This window comes from Hypanus sabinus, chromosome 12, assembly GCF_030144855.1.
Source record: "Hypanus sabinus isolate sHypSab1 chromosome 12, sHypSab1.hap1, whole genome shotgun sequence".
NCBI classification, from domain to species: domain Eukaryota; kingdom Metazoa; phylum Chordata; class Chondrichthyes; order Myliobatiformes; family Dasyatidae; genus Hypanus; species Hypanus sabinus.
Window position 1 is genome coordinate 95983874 of NC_082717.1, and position 12313 is coordinate 95996186.

At 41.2% G+C, this 12313-nt stretch overlaps 1 protein-coding gene across 3 annotated transcripts in view; it reads left to right on the forward strand.

The window, feature by feature from the left end:
- Positions 1-12313, forward strand: part of ttc13 (tetratricopeptide repeat domain 13) — a 106433-nt gene that overhangs the window by 47104 nt on the left and 47016 nt on the right. For all 3 annotated transcript variants that reach the window (XR_009515193.1, XM_059986496.1, XM_059986497.1), the window contains exons 8-10: positions 4588-4698; positions 10557-10639; positions 10927-11068. Coding sequence is in view for 2 of the 3 variants with exons in the window: in XM_059986496.1 (XP_059842479.1) it covers positions 4588-4698; positions 10557-10639; positions 10927-11068 (336 nt within the window). In the remaining variant the exon portion in view is untranslated. The remainder of the gene's footprint in view (positions 1-4587; positions 4699-10556; positions 10640-10926; positions 11069-12313) is intronic.

A 12313-nucleotide genomic window follows, 5' to 3' on the forward strand; every position in this document is an offset into this window, starting at 1 on the left:
TGAAGCTGCCCAGAATGGCTGGAAGACCAAAATTTTCCCTGTAGAAGTGGGTAGATTCGTGGCTCCATCTACGACCAGTCTTTTGAAGAAGATGGGGGTGAGGGGTTACTCATTCCAACAAGCAATCAAGTCTTTGTCAAATGCAGCAGAAGAAAGCAGTAATTGGATTTGGATTAAAAGGAAAAATAACAATTGGGCTGCAAGATGAAGACAGGAGGGTATGGAACTAAATGGGGTGTATCTGGGATACCAGGTAGCACCGTTGAGCCCTCAGGAGAGGTCCAAGCAGGCTGTTCATTGTTAATATTGGTGGATTATCCCCAGAAACTAAAAGAAATGGTTTCTAAACTTTGAAGGCAATACTGGAACAGTCTATTTTAAACACCTGTAAAATAATTAATTGCAGTTGATACTTGTTAAATAATGACAAGTGCTTGTTATTTAGTTACCCCATTTAGCAACTGATAAGTTATCAGAATAGTGAGTACAGTCAGTCCTCCTTATCCGCGAGGGATTGGTTCCGGGACCCCTCATGGATACCAAAATTCGCAGATGCTCAAGTCCCTTATTCAACCTGTCTCAATGCGGTGGATCTTAGGACCCAGCGGAACCCCAGACCTGTTTCAGTGTGGTGGACATTAGGACCCGGTGCCAGAGCTCTGAATTCGCAGTGTTTCTGTTCACGAAAATAATCACGATCACAATTGGAAAATAAAGTGGAAATGATAAAGCGATTGGAAAGAGGTAAAACGCCATAGGTCATTGGAAAAGCATTAAGCTATGTCGGTCAACGATCGGAACAATTATAAAGGATAAAGTAAGAAAGGTCCTGCCCCGATGAAAGCTACAATTATTACTAAGCAACGCTGTGGTTTAGTTATTGGGTTTTGGGGTTTTGAGTTTTTGATCCTCCACATCAACCCGCCACAGATGGAGAGCGCACTCAAAAGCGATCTGTCATTGGCTCGCACTTGGGAACGGTTCCCGAGCCCGGTGCTGAAACATACGTTCTTAAGTGTTTTCTATGCATAGAAAGGTAAAATATATAATATATACTAAGACAAACGTTTGACTAACTGATGCTTAATAATGCCGGATGTACCTGTTCCGACTTACTTAATAAGAGAACTTCCGATTTTTTTCGATGCAGATCCATGATAACCCATACACATCCTTCCGTATACTTAAAATCATCTCTAGATTACTTATAATACCTAATACAATGTAAATGCTATGTAACATAGTTGGTGTACTGCATTGTTTAGGGAATAATGATGGGAAAAAAAGTCTGTACATGCTCAAACAACAAGTGCTGGAAGAGCACTTCTAGGTTTTCGCGATTCGCGGTTGATTGAATTCGTGGATGCGGAATTCTGGATAAGGATAATGACTGTAAATTATTAGTGTTGTTTAGACTGATGCATTTACGACCAGTCTATTGAAGAAGATGGGGTGAGGGGTTACTCACTCCAACAAGCAATGAAGTCTTTGTCAAATGCAGCAGAAGAAAGCAGGATTTGGATTAAAAGACAACAACTGGGCTGCAAGATGAAGACAGGAGGGTATAGAACTGAGGGGGGTGTATCTGGGATTGTGCCCTCTGGAGACGTTGTGGGCTTATCAACGAAATGTCAAAGAAGTAGGGTGCCCACCTGATGACCCCAATAAGGTACCTACCTCCCTTGCCACCACTCCAAGCCCACAGCCAGCATTGAGAGTGCCAACTTATCATAGGGGTTGAAACATCGAGTCTTATTAGCTCTGCTGCTAGTGTGCTCAACCACAAGCTGCTCTAAAAAGCCATCTTTCAATAGAAAACAAGAGAAAATCTACAGATGCTGAAAATCTGGGCAACACACACAAAATGGTAGAGGAACTCAGCCGGCCAGGTAACATCTATGGAAAAAAGCACAGTTGACATTTCCAGCCAAAACCTTTCGGTAGTATCCTAAAATGTCAACTGTGCTTTTTTCCATAGATGTTACCTGGCTGGCTGAGTTCCTCCACCATTTTGTTTGTGTTGCATTCAATAGGAATCTAGTATTGTACTGTTCTAGTTGGGACTATTATATACTGAATAAGAAAACTTTCCTGAGCACTTTTGACAAACTCTTTCACCTTTCACATCAGTATGGGAGTCCTAGTCAACATGTGGAAAGTTAACATCACTTTCTATCACAACTTTATGTTTCTTGCAACAGTCTGTAATCGATTTACAAATTTGCTTGTCTAAATCCCCCAGACTGTTGGCTGGTCTGTTGTGCCTCTCATGAGACTGCTAAACAAGATAAGAGCCTATGGAATTACGGGAAAGTTACGTATGTGGATAGAGTGTTGGTTGATTGGCAGGAAACAGAGAGTGGGAATAAAGGGATCCCATTCTGAATGGCTGCCTGTTACCAGTGGTGTTCCACAGGGATCCGTGTTGGGGCTGCTTCTATTTACGTTGTATATCAACAATTTGGATTATGGAATAGATGGCCTTGTGGCTAAGTTTGCTGATGATACAAAGATAGGTGGAGGGTCCGGTAGTGCTGAGGAAACAGTGAGTCTGCACAGAGTCTTGGATAGATTGGGGGAATGGGCAAAGAAGTGGCAAATGAATTACAATGTCGGAAAGTGTACGGTCATGCACTTTGGTAGAAGAAATAAACGGGCAGACTATTATTTAAATAGGGAGAGAATTCAAAGTTCTGAGATGCAACGGGACTTGGGAGTCCTCGTGCAGGATACCCTTAAGGTAAACTTCCAGGTTGAGTCGGTGGTGAAGAAGGCTATTGGCATTCATTTCTAGATTAGTAGAGTATAGGAGCAGGGATGTGATGTTGAGCCTCTATAAGGCACTGGTAAGACCTCATTTGGAATACTGTGTGCAGTTTTGGGCTCCTTATTTTAGAAAGGATGTGCTGACATTGAAGAGGGTTCAGAGAAGATTCACTAGAATGATTCTGGGAATGAGAGGGTTAACATGTGGGGAACGTTTGACCGCTCTTGGACTGTACTCCTTGGAGTTTAGAAAAATGAGGAAGGACCTCATAGAAACATATTAAATGTTGAAAGGCATGGACAGAGTGGATGTGGCAAAGTTGTTTCCCATGGTGGGGGAGTCTAGTACGAGAGGACATGACTTGAGGATTGCAGGGCACCCATTCAGAACAGAGATGCGAAAAAAATTTTTTAGCCAGAGGGTGATGAATCTATGGAATTTGTTGCCACGGGCGGCAGTGGAGGCTAAATCACTGAGTGTATTTAAGGCAGAGATTGAAGGCTATCTGAGTAGTCAGAGCATCAAAGGTTATGTTGAGAAGGCAGGGGAATGGGAATAAAGGGGAGATTGGATCAGTTCATGATGAAATGGTGGAGCAAACTCGATGGGCCAAATGGCCGACTTCTGCTCCTTTGTCTTATGGCCTATAAAATAATCTCATTTATGTTGTCATTCCTTTCTTATTCCTCAGTTCTACTCATGAAGTCTAGCTAGATGAGTTCTCCAGTCTGTCCTGACTCAGCACTGTTGTAGCATTGTCCCTGACTAGTATTGCTACCTTTCCCACTTTAATCCTTCCTGCTCTATCATGTCTAAAACAACAGAACCCCAGAATATCGTTGAGCTGCTAGTTCTTCTCCTACTGCAACCAAGTCTTACTAATTGCTAAAATGTCATAAAATTTATGTGCTGATTCATTCCCTCAGCTCATCCTCCTTCCCTACAATACTCGCATTGAAATATATGCAGTTCGAAATATTAGTCTCATCATGCTCAACCTTTTGATTCCGGACTTCGTATTGAGGCTTAACAATGTCTTTCTCCACAACCACTCCACTGTCTGTTGTGGCACTCTTGTTCTCTTTTTCCCCATCCCACTGTAACTCTAGTTTAAAGCTGTACCCCTCCCCCCACCCCCCAATGCAGCACTAGCAAACCTTCCTGATAGGACATTAGTTCCCCTTCAGTTCAGGTGCAAGTCATCCCTTCTGTACAGCTCCCACCTTCCCTGGAAGAGAGCCCAATGATCCAAAAATCTGAATCCCTTCCTCCTGCACCGTCTCCTTAGCCCCATGTTAAACTGTATGATCTTCATATTTCTGGCCTCACTCATGTGGCACGGGTAGAAATCCTGAAATCACAGCCCTGGAGCCCCTGTCCTTTAACTTACCACCTAACTCCCTGAACTCACTTTCCAGGACCTCTGCAACCCTCCTACCAATATCATTGGTACCAACATGGACACAACTTCTGTCTGCTCACCCTCCCATTTAAGAATACTGTGGACTTGATCTGCGATGTCTCTGACCCTGGTATCTTGGGGGGGAGGGAACGCACACAACATACCATCCAAAAATCGTCCACAGAACTTCCTTTCTTTTCCCCTAACCAACGAATCCCCTGTGACCTCTTCTTCCACCCTTCCCTTCTGAGCCAGAGACCTGACTGCTGTGGTATTTGATAAATAAATGAATCTGAATCTGAACATTCATGAAATAAAGTTGACAAAGTAGTTATATCTGTTACAAATAAATAGAAATACTGCTTTATTTTTACAATGTTCTCAGTAGGCTTTTGATTTCTATGTGATTTATCACCAGGATTATGCGGCAGCACATGACGATTTCCAGATGTCCTTAGAAATGAAGAAATACCAGCCAATTGCAATGCTCTATAAAGGTCTAACTTTCTATCACAGGGGTATGCTGAAGGTGAGGTATTACATAAAGATACGAATTTTGTAGCAGGACTGCCTATTTCAGATGCCTGATAAATCCTTTGGAGGGATGATTTTAGAATTATCTTCTGATAAGTTAATTTAAATTAAAATTTAAAATGCATAAATTTGGAATTGGCGAAGTTTTCATGGGCTTCAAGGCCTCAGCAGTAGGAGCAGCAAGCTGGTTGCGTCATTTTCTTCTATGAGAATAGAGATAGTCTTTGGAGATGGAAGAGCTATCTATCCTAATAGAATTGTTCTGTTTTCTCCTTAATGTTTTAGTGCTGGATTCAATTGCGGTCAATGTAGGAGCCATGCATCCTGTTTTTTTGTCTGTATTGCACCTTTATTCTGTGTATTATGGTATCTAGTCACATGAGTGGGGGGGGCGTGGTAAAAGCAAAGGGAATAAGTTACGTATTCCTGCTTTGTTCTTGGCATTTCAACTTGGAGCTGGCAAGCGCCCCTTCCCCCATGGATTGTTATATTTGGATCTTATGCCCTCCAATCACTTCAAGAATGATGTTCCAAAATTTGAAGAATTGTTTTCTGTCCTTCATTAGCAATCGACAAAACATTCAATCTTGAAGATATGCAACTAAGCGTAAATAAGGGTACTTTAAGCAACAACAAAAGATATGACATCTGTCTCCAGCACCAAACTGAATTGCCAAGAACAATGCACGAATACATAACTTAGTCCCTTACTAGTGACTAGTTACTGTAATACTCATAATAAACACACAGCACAATACATAGCAGACAGAAAACAGATGCATGGCTTCTACATTTCAGCCCCCTAATTATTATACTATAATTACAACCACATACTACCAAAACACAGGAGACATGAAATCTTAACATTTACACAAATGGCCTCTTTCTGGTAAGTGATTTATCCTGGATTGTGATCTTCTCTTCACAAACCAGGTTGTTCCTCTTAGCTGCATTTATGCCAAAACTCATCCAATCTTGTTCAACTGTCCGCTCTGACCGAAAGTAACCTCTTCCACCACCATGGTCTCCTTTCAACAACCAACCCGGCATTGTTCTGATTGCATAGTGTCCATCATTAACACTGCAAATCACGTGCAATGGCTTCAATACTTTAGGCACATTTGTCCTGACTTATCTCTAAGAATTCAAGGCAAATTCATTACAACAAACTAGAGAAGGTAGGCCTGTCCAGCTCTTCCATGTACCAAACATCTCCTGTTGCACTGCAACAGTCTCTAAGAAAAAGACTTGTAGTCTTGAAGAGCATTCACGTCTTCTACTTTGATATATGGCTAAGAAAAAGTCTTTTCCATATAGGCTGCAGCAATTTTGTGCTCATCACCAAAATGTTCCTGTAGTAAAGTTTTGGCCTTTAGATATCCTTACCCCAGATTGGCTTGCTAAAAACTTTTGACAAGCTCTTTTTGATAACCTCCAGTGAACTGTTCAAGAAAATAGAGATGGTCGTCATAATCGTTAGCCTTGCCTTCAGTGCTTTTCTTGAAAGCCCTCTTAAATGAATGATATTGCAATGGATTGCTATCAAAGATTTGAATTTCTCTTTTAGGCAGAGATGCAATGTGTTATTGGTGCTTCATTTAGCTTGTAATTTCCTTTTGTGTCCTTATGACATCCTGTGCACTATGCAGACTTCTATCATCTGAAACATGAGTGTGCCCATACTGTAAATTAATGTCCTCAGAAGTGCCTTGTGCTATTGGATATGACATAGATTCAGAGTACCCCCTTGGTGTAGGCTGAGAGTGAATATCCTGAACTACCTCTTGGGGTCCAAAATTGTGGTTCATCGACTTTGATGAACGAATATATCCACATTGACATCGAGTATGTTGTTGTTTTTCTGTGCCATGTCAACATAGTACCATCGCACCATAGTACTGTTTTGCTGGAGCATGTCAAACCCCCACAGCATTTGATGACTTTAGTGCTTCAACTTTGGTCATCTATGCTGCAATTTCTTCCTGCAACTTAAGTTGCTTCTTCCTTCTTCAAAGCTCTTGTTCTTCCAATGCATGTTTGTTTCACAATTTTTTGCCATGCGAACAATACGGATAAATTAGCCTCCAGTTTAATGCTTGTCAAGGATGTATCAGCTAGCAATAGAACCTGCTGCACGTACGTTATTCATACTGTCTTCAGGCTGTATGTCATCCTTAAAATCTTCAGTTTTGTATGTAGCCAGCCGCAGCATGCTTTGTGGTTTTATAAATATTTCCATTTCCTCCAGCAATTTGACTTTCAACATCAGATGCTTGTTTCAACCATTGTTCAGCTTCTGCTGTGACTGTATTAATAATCATGTCAATATTTGCATAGCTTTCAGTTTGTTTATCTTGCTCTGAGATGGGCACTGAAGGCAACATGTTGCTTAGCAGCATCTTCATGAAGATTTTTTGAATCACCCAAAAAAAGGCCACACTCACTCAAAACATCTTGCTCTTCTTGTACCAGGAAACTTCTGCTTAACGGTATTAAATCTTTAATCTTCTTAGCAATTTTATTGTGGACCCACAAACACTGTCAATTCTAGTGCCAAAGTTTTTGCAGTAAGTTTTTTTTCAGAAATTTTTCTTTCGGTCCTGACTTCAAGGTCACTGCTTCCAGCTTGACTCGTGTCGTTTTTGAAGTGAGCGAGAAAGAAAAAAACTACGGCATTCACTTCAGATGTTGGCAGTCAAAGTATTTCAGCATCTCAACAGAACCAATTGCCAAACTCCTAGGCAAACACTATAGAGCTTAGTCAGCAACGACTATTCCAATTTGTGTTCCAAACCCAAACACACAGCATGAACCAGCCATAGTCATGACCTGCCACAAACTGCTCCTGGCTGTCGTAACGGTTATTCTAACAAACCAATGCCTGTAATTGACTTTGAATTCATATGCACCTAGATACACCTCCCTCTGCAATTGGATACTGCATTTCCTAATAGTCTGTCTGTATCGGCAGCAACATCTCTTGTCCCATTATGCTGAGCACTGCCACTCTCAAGGCTGTGTGCTCAGCCTGCTGCTGTTCACATTGCTGATGTATGACTATATCGCAGGATTCAGTTCAAACCACATCGTCAAGTTTGCGATGACATATCAAGAATGACAACGAGATGGAGTATAGAGAGGAAGTGGAGTGGCTGATGGATTGATATGAGAAGAACAACCTGAGCCTGAATGTGGAGAAGACAAAGGAAATAATGTGGACTTCAGGAAGCTACAGACAATCCATCCCTCTCTGTGAATACATGGCTGCTTTGTAAAGAGTTAAGTGCATCAAGTTCCTGGGAGTTCACATCACGGATTACCTCACCTTAATATCCTCTCCCTGAACAAGAAGGCACAGCAGTGCCTCCACTTCCTAAGAAGATTGAGGCAAGCAAGACTCCCACCTTTCACTTTTTTACAGGAGCACCATTGAGAGCATCCTGACAAGTTGCATCTCCATCTGGTATGGGAGCATCAAACCAGAAGACCCTACAAAGGACTGTAAGAACAGCTGAGAGGATCACAGGGGTCTCCCTTACCATCCCTCAGGGACATTTATCAGGAGCACTGGGTACACAGGGCCCTTAGTATTATTAACGATCCCACCCATCCATCCAGCATTCTCACAAACAAGAGAAAATCTGCAGATGCTTGAAATTGAAGCAACACACACACATGCTGGAGGAACTCAGCAGGCCAGGCAGCATCTATAGAAAAGAGTACAGTCGATGTTTCGGGTCGGGACCCTTCAGCAAGGCTGGAGAAAATAAGCTGAGTAGATTTAAAATGTGGGGGAGGGGAGGGAGAAAGACAAGGTGATCATGAAACTGGGAGGTAGAGGGGTGAAGTAAAGAGCTAGGAAGTTGATTGGTGAAAGAGATACAGGGCTGGAGAAGGGGGAATGTAATAGGAGAGGACAGAGGCCATGGAAAAAAGGAAAAGGTTTAAGAGCAGCACAGGGAAGCAAGGGTAGCAGCGGGATGGGGTGAGAACAGACGTGTGACATGGAAGAGATGCGTTAAAGGCAGAGCTGATAGTGAAGCAAGGGAAGTCCCTTTCTTTGATAAAGGAGGACATCTCCTTCATTCTGCAATGAAAAACCTCATACTTTTTTTCCCCGTTCCTGCTGAAGGTTCAGAACGTTCAAAATGAGAAACAGCTCTTTCCCCTAGACCATTAGGCTTCTGAACTCCAGGCAGCATCATATTTGAAGTGTCACACACGAAATGCTGGTGGAACGCAACAGGCCAGGCAGCATCTATAGGAAGAAGTACAGTCAACGTTTTGGGTGGAGACCCTTCGTCAGGACTAACGGAAAAAAGAAATAGTAAGAGATTTGAGGGGGGGGGGGGGGAGAAACCCGAAATGATAGGAGAAGACAAGAGGGAGAGGGATGAAGCCTAGAGCTGGGAAGTTGATTGGCAAAAGGGATACAAGGCTGGAGAAGGGAGTGTATCGTAGGATGGAAGGCCTTGGAAGAAAGAAAGGGGGAGGGGAGCACCAGAGGAAGATTGGGAGACTGTTTTGCTGAACGCCCACACTCCGTCCACCACAGGAAGCAGGATCCCCCAGTGGCCACATATTTTAGTTCCACGTCCCATTCCAATATGTCAATCCAAGGTCTCCTCTACTGTCGAGACGAAGCCACACTCAGGTTGGAGGAACAACACCTTATATTCCATCTGAGTAGCCTCCAACCTGATGGCATGAACATTGATTTCTCTAACTTCCGTTAATGCTCTTCCTCCCCTTCTTACCCCATCCCTGATTTTTAATTTTTAATAATTTTTTTCTCTCTCTCTTTCCCTCTCACAATAACTCCTTACCTGTTCTCCATCTTCCTCTGGTGCTCTCCTCCCCCGTTCTTTCTTCCAAGGCCTTCTGTCCTCAGATACTCTCCCTTCTCCAGCCTTGTATCCCTTTTGACAATCAACTTCCCAGTTCTAGGCTTCATCCCTCCCCCTCTTGTCTTCTATCATTTCGGGTCTCCCCCTCCCCCTCTCACTTTCAAATCATTTCTATCTCTTTTTTCCATTAATCCTAATGAAGGGTCTTGATCCGAAACATTGACTGTGCTTCTTCCTGTAGATACTACCTGGCCTGCTGCGTTGCACCAGCATTTTGTGTGTGTTGCTTGAATTTTCAGCATCTGCAGACTTCCTAGTGTTTGCGTTTTTGTATTCAGTGTCACTGGTTAATCTGTTCCATACCTTCCAATATTTAATATTAATACACTTTAGTTTTTATTAATGTATGATTCATCTGTAGATTTTATCCTTACCTTCATAAGTTTCATGTGTTATGTGTACTGTGTTTTACATCCTGGCTCAAAGAAAAGTTGTCTCATTTCAATATGCATTATATGGTTAAATGAGTTACGTATGTATATAGTTAAATGACAATAAATTTTGCTTGACTTGATATGGGAACTGCAATTTTACTATTTTAACTTTTTGTGGAAATCCCCCTTCTACACACATTTGATAAATCAATTCCATGTGAAACCTGTTCCAGGAGTGAACAAAAAGTTTATTAATAACCACTTAGCAATGAAGTCTTGTCACCTAGATATGAGAAGATGCTCATCTGTTCTGCTGCTTTACAGGTCTTTGAAATTTTGTCTGATCTTGTGTGGCTTACCAAGCATATGAGTTCTTTCCTTGAATTTACACTACCAACTGCACTTGAAGATGCCTTACTGGCAACTTTTGGGGCACAATACTCTCCGCAGCTTCGTGTAACTGAGATGAACAATGACAGGGAGTGGACAGAGTTCATATTTAACACAGCAATACTAACTAGTATCTTACCACATTGTGCTTCATTAATTATTTAAACTTTTCTACCTTTTAGGAAGCAATTGATGCATTCAAAGATGCCCTTGAACTAAAAACAGATTTTACAGATGCATATAGAAGTCTAGGGCAAGCCTACAGGTTGGTTTATTTTTAACATGGGGGCTGGGGCAATAACAAATTAAATTTCAGTTGATTTTTATTAGTAAATATCAAAAGTGAAGTCACAACACACTGAAGATTACAGTGGGTTAGGTTTAATATATGAATGATTAATTTTGGGAAATTCACACAAAGAAAATGTAGTTTATCTTATAATTTCATTATTTTGAGTGATGAAGATATGAAGATCCTTTTTTATATTTATATGATATTTTATCTTCTGGAAAATCTGCTGAGTTCTGCTGTGATATGTATTTTTTCCATAGAGAATTGGGTAATTTTGAAGCAGCAATGGAAAATTTCCAGAAGGCCTTAATGCTAAATCAAAACCACATTCAGTCTCTTCAATTGAGGGGAATGATGCTTTACCATCATGGTAGTATTCAGGAGGCACTAAAAGACTTTAAGGTACAAGATATTTGTATAATTTATGCTTTTTTAAAAAAATCTTTCTCCCAATTTCATCTTACTCCACTGAGAAGGCTTTGGAAAGAGTTCACCAGGATCCCCGCTGGATTAGAGGGCATGTAATGCAACAGTGAGAGATTAGACAAACTTGGGTTGTTTTCTCTGGGAGTCCAGGAGACTAAGGGCGACCTGATAGAAGTTTCTGAAATTATAGGAAGCATAGGATAGAGAGCCAGGGTCATTTTTTTCCGTCAGGGTAGAAATATCAAATGATAGAGGGTATGGCTTTTAGCTGATAGGGGGGAAGTTTAAGGGAGATATGTAGAACAAGTTTTTTTTACATGGAGAATGGAATACAGTTCTATGGCTGGTGGTAGAAGCAGATAAGATAGCAATATTCAAGAGACTTCCACATGGGAACATGAATGGGGAAAGTAAGACAACGGACCATGTGCAAGCAGAAAGGATTGGTTTAATTTGGCATCATGGTCGACACAGACATCGTTCCTTTTCTAAAATGTTCTTTTCTAAATAGTGAGGGAATAGAAGAATTATTTGTCTAAATTGGAATATGGAAATAAGAAAAGGTAATGTCCACAATGCATTTAATGGAGCATGCAGGGATTTTATCCAGGTATATGATAAATTATGACATCACTGATTCTTTAGGCGAGTGGGCCAAGGGCAACTAGCAAAGTGAATTGCCTATAGGCACAGTGAGTTAGTGGTCAACGTTCAGTGTGGGGAATTGAGAAGTAACAGGGGAAATTAAGCAAGATAATTCACAATAAAGGTTAGGATCTCAGGAAAATTCTAAGGATAAATGGATAAATCTTGAAGTGCACATCCAAAGATCACTGAAGGAGAGCAGGTAGATGAGGTAGTTCAGAAATTTTAAGTATATCTTGTTGGTATACATCACAAGTAGGAAGGTCATGTTAAAACTTAGACAGTTGGAACTGGTTGGGTCACAGGCAGAGTACTTTGTATAGTTCTGGTCACTATTAAAGACAGTAAGATTTAAAAGGATATTGCAGGGGATTGAGGATTGTAGCTGGGAGGAGAAGCTGACCAAACTGGGATTTGTTTCTTTTCAAACAAAGAAGGTAGAGTTGGATTAATTTTAAATTGTGAGGTTTAGACCAGGTGGTGACCTAGTTCTGTAACAAAGAGATCAGTGACTCGGAAATACAAATTTACACTCATTGGTGAAAGGATCAGATCAAAGATGAAGGATTATCTGTA